We start from the raw sequence: 12,241 nt of genomic DNA, 5'->3' as shown, positions 1-12,241 counted from the left end.
CTTATTTAGAAACAGAGGGAGTATTAGACATTTTTCTTTAAAAAAACTATTAGAAATTTCAATATTCTGTGAAACGTATTTAACCATTAATGTTGCATATACAAATTGATATTGCTACGAGAATTTTAAAGAAGGGGATGAACTAGATTTATATTTAGGCGGAGCTTTCAATTTGGCACCTCCCTCGTTTACATCGACACCCGCATCAAAAGTCACTCCATTCCCATCAGAACACAAAACACAGCATTTCCCTTAGCGTAGGTAAAGCCATAGTATCCATCACTCACTCTTTCGCAAGCATTCTTTCTGTTTATATATTTCACTCACCAATGCCTTCATTGTGTTAGGAAATGGAAGTCACACTTTCAGCCTGCAAGTCCGTTAGCTCGCCTTCTGTTCCCGTCGCAGTAACCACTCGCTAATCACAATTACTAAACTAATTTTATTCATTTATATACTAACATTATTCCATTGCTCTGAATCTGATCCCAAACTAGGGTTTGTTTGCGGGGAATGGAGGAATTAAGAGCTCGCAATGCAGTTTCTTAGCGGGAGCGAGCAAAGTGAGGTTTCCTAGGCAAGTAGGTCAAGTTAGCCACCTTCGCAAACAGCGCCAAACGCGTCACTGCGGTGCTCTCCACGCGACTTGCAGCGGTGACAAGATCCTGATCGCGAACAGAGGCGAGATTGCCGTCCGCGTTATTCGAACCGCTCATGAATTGGGGATTCCTTGTGTGGCTGTGTACTCCACCATCGACAAGGACGCGCTTCATGTCAAATTGGCTGATGAAGCCGTTTGCATCGGGGAAGCGCCGAGTAGCCAGTCGTATGTTACACTGTCTTTTCCTTTTTCTTTTTCTTTTTCTTTTTTTTTTTTTTAATTTTGCTTGTTGTTCATGTTCATGCTTCTATCTAAGTGTTTTTGTTGTTTCTGTGCAGCTACTTGCTGATCCCGAATGTTCTGTCAGCTGCTATTAGCCGCAGATGCACCATGTTGCATCCTGGCTATGGTTTTCTTGCGGAGAATGCAGTGTTTGTTGAAATGTGCAGAGAACATGGAATCAACTTTATTGGGCCTAACGTGAGTAGATTATGCAGTTTGTTTGTTTGCTTGTAGTCTCGTAACTACGCTAATTTAGAGCTTTACAGTTGGCTCGACTGGATTGAATAAGACTTATTTAAACTGGCCCATTAAATCGTACAATTGACTTTGCTAATTAAGAGGCTACAATTTCTTCTGTCTAAAGTATCTTCAAGCCCGGTAATTTGATTGCTAGTTACTATAAATACACCAAGTCATAAAAATATCGTTAGTATATAGACACATAAAAAATGTATGAGGATTTCTATTTAGTGTTTAACCCCGGTGACCAACTTGAAAGATTGTAACTAGTAAGCAATGGTCGTTGAGCGTTACATGACTAAATTAAAGTAGCAATTTTGTTAACCAGTGTGCAAAATGTTCTTGCAGAGTTGTGTTTGATATCTGTTGTCTGTCTTTTAATTTTGAATTTTTTGTTGAAAATTGTTGGTGTACAGGTGAGGTTCAGTTTTTAAGTTTTTTCATAGCATAGGCGGGCCTAGTCTTTGGCTTGCAGTTGCAAGTTACCATCTGTTATTACATTTTTTATTTGATTTTAATGGATCAGTCTTAATTTTTAGTGTTTTCCCTGTTGAATGTATATAGCTTCTATAATTCATAAAGCTGTAACAGTATATCAATTATTCTAATATTTCCCTTTCAAATTATATGGTAATAACTGAATATTTAGTTAAAACTTTCAGCCTGACAGTATTCGGGTTATGGGTGACAAAGCAACTGCCAGAGAGACAATGAAGAAAGCAGGTGTTCCCACCGTTCCGGGAAGTGATGGCCTTTTACAGGTATTATATTAGACTCAAGTGTACAAGTAGCTTCAATGTAAAAGTTGGAGGCCAATATCATATTCTATGACATTAGTTTGATGAATTGAATTATTGTAACAGAGCACAGAAGAAGCTATCAGACTGGCAAATGAGATTGGTTTCCCTGTGATGATCAAGGTAGATTGCCTTATTATTTTGTATTTGTAACCTTGTCACTATTTGAAGCAAATTCAAATTTTTTGTATTGATTTAGATCATTCCACACATGCTTTATGCATACACACACAAAACATATATTCTCCTTTAACATTTTACATTCATTTAAAGAAAGAATATCTTATGGGGGCAACACTAATTTTTTTGTGGGGCAAAAATAAAAATAAATTTTATATATTCATGTAAAAAAAATATTCTCGCGGGGGCTTTTTCCCCTAGCCTTCAACGAAGATCTGCCAGTGTGTATAACCCTGTAGATGTTTTTATTGCTGATTAGAAAACTGTTTGAATGGTCCTTGTGAAGTTCTTGTGTACAATTTTCTTTAGCAACTTTTTTGAACTGACAAATGTATGGTGTTTCTTAGGCAACAGCTGGTGGTGGAGGACGTGGCATGCGTCTTGCTAAAGAACCTGCTGAGTTTGTGAAGTTTTTACAGGTATTTTTTGCCTGGACGGAAGTTCTTGTTATGTTGTCTGTACTGCAAGAATCTGATGAGTTTCTTATCTGTTGTAATAGCTATAGGGAAGAGCTAGAAGTGGTAAATTTGAAATACAAATCAAGTATATCAGCCATAATGATCAATAGTTTGTTTTGTCATATTTTTTTCATGAAAAATTACTTATATTTTGAAAAAAAAAACAGTTTATTTTTTTTTAAAGTAATCGGAATCTAAAACAAATCAGATTTCTAATTATTTTGAGAAGTTGCTTTGAGTATCTTCTCAAAAACACTATAATTTTTATGACTACCTTTTAAAATAAAATAAAAATGCTTTTGATAATAATAAGTGTTTTTCACAAATCTTTAGAAAAATAAATCATTTTTTTATATATTCTTAAAATCACCTTGTTTTAAGAGCTTCCAAAATCAGGTTAATTAAAAGAACTGAAGGAAGCAAAAATGCTTGCACCTTGAGGACACTCTTTTACCATATTTGTTTTCTAACAAAGCAATGGATCAATATTTCTTAGTAATTTGTTTGGGGCCACCAGGAAGAACAAGAGTTCCAGAAATTGTTATGAACTAAAAGCTTCTCTGCAGCAAAAACATGTTTTAGTGTTTGTTCATCATAATGGATTCTGATGAAAGTGAGATGATTTTATTGTGATCGTAAATAGTTGTAGTCTGGTATAGAGTTTATTCCACTGATGGGGAATAGATATATGCATGTTTGGTGATTTTTTTCCATTAAATTTGATTTATTTGCAGCAAGCTAAGAGTGAGGCAGCTGCTGCATTTGGCAATGATGGGGTTTATTTGGAGAAGTACATTCAAAACCCAAGGCACATTGAGTTCCAGGTAATGTTATCTTTTATTTCTTATTGAAATCTATAATCTGACTGATGCCTGGAGATTAGAAAACCTTGAGGAAATTTTATCTGTGAATTACGTAAGAACTTGAACTTTTGAATCTGAGCTACGTAATAATCAATTGCTTTTTGCTTACATCAAATTCAAATGTCCTGATTGTCTCAGAGGCTCTGAAATAGAAACCTACAGTATTTATTGATGACATTAATCCATTTGGTTAACTAAATCCAATCAATGATTAAGATGTTATTAACTCTTAACCCCAAAAACTTCACACTGTAGTTTAAATTGTTCATTCAAAAAATAAAGTCAATTTAAATTCCAGATTTTGTATTCAAGCCAATTTAAGGGATCACACAGTTAATTATTTAACCATGTAAAGCACCTTACAGCCTCCTGTTCTGGCTATGTGTTAGAGCATGTTGAAGAAAAGCTCTGCATTAGTGATTGAGTAAATTGACTGTCTTACAATTGATTTGACAGATTCTTAGTTGGTTTGGGTACTTAGGGCTTTTAGTGCAAGACCTGTATGATTTGAAATAATGAAATTAATTGATTGTTGTTATGAAGTGCTTAAGTCTTATTGAAGTACTTACAGCTTAATGCTTTTTTTATTGGTGATGATTGCTTGGATTTATAAATAATAATATTGTATTTAATTCATCTAACCCTTTGCTTCATGGTTGACAGGTTCTTGCAGATAAATATGGTAATGTTGTTCACTTTGGAGAACGTGATTGCAGCATTCAGGTACTGTCATCTAAATTCCTGTATTTCTCATCTGTCTGTCTATGTTTAGTTTGTCAATTAGTTGTTTATTTAAGCACAATAATACTCATCATCTCGAACATAGATTATATTAAAATGACATTGAATAAAGCAGAAAAACTGTGTTATTTAAACTTGTAATTTCTGGCCTAGGTGAATTTGAGATAAAAAAATTTGAATATAAACTGTTTAAAATATGTATGAGATGTGTTTCTGACTAATTTTTTTTTCTAAGTCTGCATTGTGAAAGATTAAAGCAATGTTTTAGGCAGTAATTGAAGCAACTGCCATCATCCTCATAATGGTTACTTCATTGTTTTTTCCATTATATTTTTATTTACAGTGGAATTTCAAATGTATATCGAGTATTGCATGATAGCAAATAATGGAGATACACGTGATAAAATGCAGAAAAAAACCCTTGAACTTGATTCATCTTGTAATTTCAATGTTACTAAACAAGTTTTATAGTATGATAGCAGTATCAAAAGTTGTTCTGAACTTCTGATTTGTTAGTTTCTCTTTTCTTAATTATGTTGCAAGAGATCCTACCTGAAGTAATGAGTTTTGTTGATTGTGTTCTTTAATGCAGAGGCGCAACCAGAAACTGCTTGAAGAAGCACCATCTCCTGCCCTGACCCCTGAGTTGCGAAAGGCAATGGGAGATGCAGCAGTTGCAGCTGCTGCATCTATTGGTTACATAGGTGTTGGAACGGTTGAGTTCCTTTTGGATGAAAGAGGTTCCTTTTACTTTATGGAGATGAACACTCGTATCCAGGTTGGAAATAATTTTTACTATACTTGTTTTATATGAAATGAACCTAGGTAAATGTTCAATATTTGTGAGTGAATAATTTCCATTATTTTATTCTTGTGTCAGGTTGAGCATCCGGTGACAGAAATGATTTCCTCAACGGATTTGATAGAAGAGCAAATTCGTGTAGCTATGGGAGAAAAACTTCGATACAAACAGGTAATAGAGGAGATATTTTACTTGTGATTTTTTAGAATCTTGCTCTTATTGTAGTTTTCCTACAGGAGGATATTGTCCTCAGAGGACATTCTATTGAATGCCGTATCAATGCAGAAGATGCTTTTAAGGGATTTAGACCAGGGCCAGGTATCTTGATCTATCAGTGGTGTATTTGTGCAAAAATATGTCTATAAAAGAAGCTTAGTGTTTGAATTTGTTGTGCCAAGTGCTTGCATTTTATGGTTTTGTTTTATTTTTTATTTTTAAGATTATTAATCTCCCCTCAAATAACAGGTAGAATTACTGCATACTTGCCATCCGGAGGTCCATTTGTTAGAATGGATAGCCATGTTTATCCTGATTATGTGGTTCCTCCAAGCTATGATTCCCTTCTTGGAAAGGTGTGCCAATCTGTTCTCTTTTATGGCATCGATTTGTCATCCTCATTTGGATTGCTATACTACATGATTTTAATTTATGTTTTTATGTTCCATATGAACTTCAAATTTGTGTAACTTGTCTATATCCTGTCTATATATAAAGTATCTTTGTTGTACAATTTGATGTAATAAATATCACCAATATTTAATACAAACATATATTAATCATCCTTTTAAACTCAATTGTATTTTAAGTTTGTTTCTCTTCTTGATGCTTGGGCTTTTGAATTTAAACAATGATAGATTATAAATGTAAATTAAAAGGTTAGTATATTTGTTAAAAAGGAGAATGTATTTTGCCTATTGGTGTGTTTTGTTCTCCCACACAAGTGGACATAATGAATGGATGTAAGAAGCGAAAAAAGGGTTCAAAATATTAAATGAACAGGGTGTAATATATTCTAAATGTAAGTTTCAATTTATGTTGTGAGGAGGCTTTTATGTAATAATTGCAACTATATGTGAAGTGCACTTTTTACTTCAAAGCTTGTCTTGACTTTGTGAATTTTTTGTAGCTGATTGTATGGGCTCCAACTAGAGAAAAAGCAATTGAACGCATGAAAAGGGCACTTGATGATACTATTATCACAGGTAAAATAATATGAATTTTTATGATTGTGATTATTCTGACTAAAAAGAATCAAATACTTTTTTTCCTTTGCACCTCAGTTAATGTACTTTGCTAAAAGAACAAAGAAGTTTGTTTAAAGAACTGGATCCTCTGTAGTTTGAAAAGAATTGCTGGAGGTTCTGTTTTTTGATCAAATGGATCATATTTGTTGAACTAATTTTGTCACAAAGATCTCTGCACTTTTAAACCTTTTTTTTTAAAGGAATGTGCAGATGATCTTGATCCTTATTTTAAACCCTTCACTTTGTAGGATATAATTAACAATTTCAATTTTGTTACAGGAGTTCCTACTACAATTGATTATCATAAACTTATCCTTGACATAGAGGTAGGTGTGCCTTTTATATGTACTTTTGGTAACATTTATCCTTTAACAATATTTTCTGTTGGTCAAAAGTCAGAGTTTAAATGACTAAATCTAATATATGTCATATCTTCGTTGTTTTCCAGGATTTCAGAAATGGCAAGGTTGATACTGCTTTTATTCCAAAACACGAGGAAGAGTTGGCAATGGTAAGAACCTAATATAACCTTGAAAATATTAATGTCCCTAACAATGGGTTTAAAAATTATTTTCGTTGTTGAAGCTGCTTCAGACCAATTTGGTAGGAAAACTCACTTGAACTTGCATGTAGAATCACTGAATACTTCAATACCACCTACCATGATTGATTGTATAGGCTAGTGAAGAGCTAGCACTCGGAGACCTGAATGATGGATGGTATTGAAAAAGGTCAGAAGGTCATGAGCATGTTTTCCTATAGTCTCATGAGCATACTGAGATTTATATGGTCCTATAGTCTCCCAACCTCTTGAACTAGCTTTTGGGTTGGTGGTTCTCCCAATATCTGACTTTTATTTTATTCTATTAGACTCTAGATAACTAAATCATTAAGTGCATGCGTTATGTCAAAATGGTGTGTATAAGATGAAGAGCAACCAGCAAGTTTATAAATTATAAAGATTTTATTGAGTGATCTTGCAGAATGAACGAAAACAAGAATTGCTGATAGTATTGAGCATCCTTGCTAATGTGTTCTGGAAGTTTCTAAACCTAAACGTTAAAAAAATTGTTTTCTTAATTATCCTATTGTATTGTAATTTTTGTTGACAATCTATTTTTCTTTTGTCAAGTTATTTGATTTGATATCCTTTTCAATGCAGCCACCGCAGAAGATGGTACTCGCTAACAGGGTGAATGAACTAGCTGGTTCAACTGCCTGATGAATATGATTGTGTGATGCCAGAATTGCTTTGTTGTAATCACCGTGTCGTTAGTGCCTTGAAGTCAATGTTTTATTGAAATTTTGATAATTAGTCTCGTACATTCCTATTTCTTCACATAATTATATTGTAATATCAATTAATTTCATCCCAAATATTAGTGCAAGGAATAAGGAATAACTCCTTGCATTTTTCTTCCAAAGTTAGTTGTCTAAACGGTTTAGAGGATCTTTGTCCCAAGGCTTGTTTGTAATTCTTGTATTAAGAGCTCGTTGCTAGATACACTAATAAAAACTTAACCTTATCCTAACAGCCTAGGTTTATTATTATATGGATCAATTGGCGTCCAATTGGCGTCGCTAGATGCTTAGAATAATTTTTGTTTAGATTATCTTTTTTCTATTACCCATTTTATTACTTGTATTCAACGTGAAGCGAGAGTTTCATGCAATCCTTCCCTATTCGTGACCAATCTTGGCATCAGCCATGGAAATTGTTGTCTGGGCTATGTCAGACATTGATCAATATTTGAAATTGCGGATAGCAATTTAGGGAATAAAGTACAGACGTGACTTGTGTTCATTGTCCTTAAAAACCAGCAAGTTATATGAAAAGATTTGTCCTTTAGTATATGCAACGAGGTTAAACCTTAGAAAACCACTGCATTCGGTTGAATAAAGTTGAAAGCTAATCAAACTTGGCCATGGATTTTTTTTATATATTGACAAAAAATCGCTACATACACTTGAGCAGTTACAGTTCTAGTTGGATACGTTCTCCAGTTTCTTCAAGACAAACTAAACTAAAACTAGGCTTGGAAGTGCTTGTTGCGAAGTCATCATGCTGCTGTTAAACCTGCTGCCTCATTGTCCACTTGTAACATATTTTGTGCATCAAAGCATTATTAAGTGCAGTTTACATTCTCCCTACTGACGATGAGCTTGAGTGGCTTTCATATCCGGACATTCCTGACATCGACTGGGATTCACTCATGGAGTCCTACAAAAAAAGAAAAAAAATGTGATGTTAATGACTGTAATATAAGGTGAAGAAATTAAACGACTTAATTATGAGTGTGATGGTGACTCACTTGAACTGAGGAAAAGGAGGAGTTTGAGTAATTGTAGTTGTTTCTGGGAGTGAATCCAGTGGGCATACCAAACAACATCATCATGGGCATGTTTTCATCAGCAAAATCTCTGAGTTTATTGAGCTCAGGCAACACAACTTTTCCAAGATCAGGTCTATCTTTTCTTCTCATCTCTGCACATGCCAATGAAAGCTTGGCGAAATGCAAGGCATGTTCAACTGGCCAGTCCTCAACGGCCGGGTCAAGCATATCCGCAAAAGTCCCGTTCTCAATAGATCTTCCAACATGGTGAGTCAAACCCATTGGTGGCTTTGCTGTTATCATCTGCAGAAGCATGATCCCAAGTGAGTAAACATCAGATTTGATTCCCAGCATGCCTGTTTGCTGATACTCAGGGTCAATGTAACAGAAAGTTCCAGCGGTTGATGTCATGCGATACTGTGTTACTGTGTCTGCGACTTTAGGAGGGACAAGCCTTGCCAATCCCACATCACTGATCTTGCTCACATAGTTACGGTCGAGCAAAATGTTTCCCGGTTTTAAGTCGCGATGCACCAGTGGTTCGGGCTTTGTCTGGTGTAGGAAAAGGAGTCCGGTGGCAATCTCCGCAGCAATTCGGAATCTTAGTTGCCAGGGAAGGGCTGGTTTGTTGCCTCTCCGGAAGAGGCAATCATCCAAACTTCCATTAGCCATGTACTCATACACTAAGCAGCCAAACTCTGGGCATGCTCCAAGGAGGAGAACCATGTTTGGATGCCTTATGCAACTTAGCACTTCAACCTGCATGCACCCAATGTCAAATTCATTGATTCAATTCAACTATAGGGTACAAATCATGTACTTGTTTTTATATATAGTCATTTTCATACCTCCTGCTGAAACTGTGAACGTCCCTGAGCTGCATCTGGTTTTAACACTTTTATTGCAACTGGCGTGTGGTCTAGTTCAGACCTGTAGACTGGTCCATAACCACCTTCGCCGATCTTGAGAGAGTTGGAAAAGAATTTTGTTGCTTCTTCTATCTCCTCTATGGTGTATTTTCTGTACCTGACTGGACTATGTGAAAGGATATCCACGTTCTTCTTCTTATGCTCAGATTCTACACTTATTCTCTTTTGTGCTTCCAACTCTGCAATTTTTCGAGATGTTTCTGCTGACTTCATGGCAGCCATACATTTTACTTTCTCCCTCTCAGCCATTGCCAATGCTGTTCCTTCAGCTAATCGTGTGTCTTCCAATTTCCTTTGTTCTTCCACTTTCCAACGCTGAAGTTCTAGTGCCTGTTGGAGAATAGTGTCAATTAGTCAGTAAGTGATTTGTAGATTACATTTAACAATTTTATGACATGGCAGTAATATTTTTAGAACTTGCATGTTAGGTACCTTTTGCTTTGCTGTCGTAGCTTCCTTACATACAGAACTGTACATTTCCATTGTCTGCTTCAGTTCTAGCTTCAGTCTCCTCACTTCAGCTTCCACTTCCTCCTATAATTTCAAACAAGACATTTGTTAAATCTTGTCCTGCTATGTAAATATCTCTAGAGTATGCCATAGAGCCTCAAACTTTATCTTGACACAGTTAGAAAGGCACGCAAAAGTCATGCTACACCAATCATGGGTGTTTTGGCATGCCAATAAGGTGGATGAGTTAACCATATTGATTAGCTTACCGAAGCTGAAAACATTGACGATGACATCGATGTCCCACTGTCTTGTGAACTGAATGAGTAGTCACCATGATCAATTGACTTGGCTCCTGAGAATGAAGAACCAAAGCTTCTGACATCAAAATCTGAGCCTGTTGAAAGCCTAGTGTTCATTCCAGAGTCCATATCATCATACATTGAAGGGAACAGCCTATCAACACTTGGCCTTCCACTGCTCACGAATGAAATATCAGAGTCGGGGATTGTGGACTCGTATCTGCAATTTCCTCTACCTGGTCTTGTGAATGGTGATCTGTTCATAGAATATCAAGTTAGTTCTCTCAGTAAGCCCTGAAATCTGTCTGAAGCTCAAAAATTCATCCATCTCCAACTCTCATGTACATCTTCATTGTAGAACATATTGATATTTGTAATTAGCATTCTTATGTTTCTTGCATGGTAATGATATCATTATAGCTTATGTGATTTTGAACTTTAAACATACAAGGTTTCTACTCCAATCACATAATTGTGTCACTCCAACTAAGGATTCATGAGGTACTTACATGATTTCGTCTTCATTTGATGGTAGCTGGCGAACGATGTATGATGGCTTCTCCGTTGATGCTGTCATAGATAAAAATAATGTTACCAAAAAAAAATTTTAAAAAAAAATTAAACAATGAGATATTAAAGAGAAATTGGCATACATCGTGGTGGGATGGGGTTACGTGTTATTTGTGTATCCATTCTCTCAGGAGTTTGGAAAGACTGCAGCGGCTGCATTGTATTGTTACGGGTTGAAGGTTTAGCAGTTAGTGGAGCGGTTGCAGTTTTCACAGATGAGATTTTTCCTTTGGCAATAATGTACACAGTGCAGAATGGTGGTGCCCCTTTGGACACGGCACTTGGAATATCAGATATTCTAAATCTTCTGTAATAAACAATTAAATCAAAATTAATGTTCTTCTCGAAACAAATAACACGTAATTCATCAAAAATAGGATGCTTCCGTGGTTTGATCAGGAAGGAACATTATTACCTCACAAGACCACTCCTTGAAGCTGCCCCGAGTACCAGAAGCTCCACCGAATACTTAGAAATACCTTCTATTAATCCCTTACTTATATCCATGTCCTCCAATAAGATTTCTTTGCATTGTATCTGTTGTGAATTAAAAAAAAAAAAAAGACATTGAAAAGGAAACCAATTAAGAAAAAAATAAAAGACTTATATGATAATTTAATTGTTGAAAGATGGAAATGAAAAGGAGTAATAATGTGTAAGAACCAACACTCTTTCTATTGCAGAAGACACGAAATGAAGCGAAAAGCTCCTTAGATTCATTGTCCATTTGTTGCATGTATGCTCTGGTCACATCATCGTTGCCATCAAGGGATACAAGGTTTCCCGCTGCATTCATAATCATTCAATTCAAGTCACTAATGTGTGTCGCAAAGTATTTATTTGGATTAAAAAGGCCTTAGAACATCAAACGACCAATGCTCATGTGCACATAAAGGTTACAAAATTGGCCTTCCATATTTGAATCAAGATATTATAGGCAGATAGAGATTTAATGATTACTTGGCGTAGGAATGGAAGATGCTTTTTGCCTGACATGGACCAATAGGAGAGCTTGGTCTTTTGGAAGAAGATTGTCAACTGCCCATTTCGCTGCATATTGGCTTGTTTTGTTGTTTTCAATTGCCACTGCCACAACACGTCCTGCACCTAGCTTCTTCTCTTGAATCAACCTTGACATCTTTGAATTATTTTCTAGCTGAAACAAAATGATGTTCGAGACAAATTGGCTAGAACAATTTGTCTCTGGAAGCCTTGGTTTTTCTGTTCGTGTTAGTTAGTTTTGGATTCTCCTGGAGATAGGTTATATACGAAGCTTTCAAAGACACAATTTAGTAATAAACGTAAGTGTACAAATTAACCATAACGAGTTGTGACTATTGTCAGCCCTATTTTAAGGAATCTTTGAAACTCTATTAGAAGTTTCAAGTTCTGTTGGCAGATTGCCAACCCTTTTATTAGCTTCGCACTTAATCGTTACCTTCCAAAATT

The 12,241-nt window shown here is 35.6% G+C and overlaps 2 protein-coding genes across 2 annotated transcripts; one reads left to right on the top strand and one right to left on the bottom strand.

Moving 5' to 3' along the window:
* The first annotated feature begins 106 nt into the window (after nucleotides 1-106).
* LOC114421106 (biotin carboxylase 1, chloroplastic-like) lies at nucleotides 107-7,759 on the top strand. The gene is made up of 17 exons (XM_028386904.1): nucleotides 107-261; nucleotides 348-407; nucleotides 498-826; nucleotides 940-1,081; nucleotides 1,786-1,884; nucleotides 1,987-2,043; nucleotides 2,448-2,519; nucleotides 3,293-3,382; nucleotides 4,085-4,144; nucleotides 4,755-4,940; nucleotides 5,043-5,135; nucleotides 5,201-5,282; nucleotides 5,430-5,536; nucleotides 6,091-6,166; nucleotides 6,488-6,534; nucleotides 6,657-6,719; nucleotides 7,371-7,759. Exons 2-17 carry the CDS (start codon nucleotides 351-353, stop codon nucleotides 7,428-7,430), a joined length of 1,620 nt encoding a protein of 539 aa, XP_028242705.1. The 5' UTR covers nucleotides 107-261; nucleotides 348-350; the 3' UTR covers nucleotides 7,431-7,759.
* Nucleotides 7,760-8,105: 346 nt separating this feature from the next.
* On the bottom strand, nucleotides 8,106-12,009 carry LOC114421107 (U-box domain-containing protein 35-like). The gene is made up of 10 exons (XM_028386905.1): nucleotides 11,753-12,009; nucleotides 11,460-11,578; nucleotides 11,208-11,329; nucleotides 10,876-11,099; nucleotides 10,732-10,792; nucleotides 10,190-10,478; nucleotides 9,903-10,004; nucleotides 9,390-9,800; nucleotides 8,521-9,300; nucleotides 8,106-8,429 (listed from the first exon to the last, which is right to left on the bottom strand). The coding sequence occupies exons 1-10, from the start codon at nucleotides 11,928-11,930 to the stop codon at nucleotides 8,346-8,348; spliced, it is 2,370 nt and encodes a 789-aa protein (XP_028242706.1). The 5' UTR covers nucleotides 11,931-12,009; the 3' UTR covers nucleotides 8,106-8,345.
* Nucleotides 12,010-12,241: the final 232 nt, after the last annotated feature.

The sequence above is a fragment of the Glycine soja genome, chromosome 8 (assembly GCF_004193775.1).
Source record: "Glycine soja cultivar W05 chromosome 8, ASM419377v2, whole genome shotgun sequence".
In the NCBI taxonomy this organism is placed as follows: Eukaryota; Viridiplantae; Streptophyta; class Magnoliopsida; order Fabales; family Fabaceae; genus Glycine; species Glycine soja.
The sequence above is the reverse complement of the archived record's forward strand: the minus strand, read 5'-3'. Positions and strand labels throughout refer to the sequence as shown.

Excerpts from the sequence above, each read along its gene's own strand:
- LOC114421106 (XM_028386904.1), top strand. The coding sequence starts at position 351 with ATGGAAGTCACACTTTCAGCCTGCAAGTCCGTTAGCTCGCCTTCTGTT. Across the intron at positions 2,044-2,447 it reads GTTTCCCTGTGATGATCAAG|GCAACAGCTGGTGGTGGAGG; the intron begins GTAGATTGCCTT and ends GGTGTTTCTTAG. Across the intron at positions 6,535-6,656 it reads AACTTATCCTTGACATAGAG|GATTTCAGAAATGGCAAGGT; the intron begins GTAGGTGTGCCT and ends GTTGTTTTCCAG.
- LOC114421107 (XM_028386905.1), bottom strand. The coding sequence starts at position 11,930 with ATGTCAAGGTTGATTCAAGAGAAGAAGCTAGGTGCAGGACGTGTTGTG. Across the intron at positions 11,579-11,752 it reads ATCTTCCATTCCTACGCCAA|CGGGAAACCTTGTATCCCTT; the intron begins GTAATCATTAAA and ends TTATGAATGCAG. Across the intron at positions 9,301-9,389 it reads GTTCACAGTTTCAGCAGGAG|GTTGAAGTGCTAAGTTGCAT; the intron begins GTATGAAAATGA and ends GGGTGCATGCAG.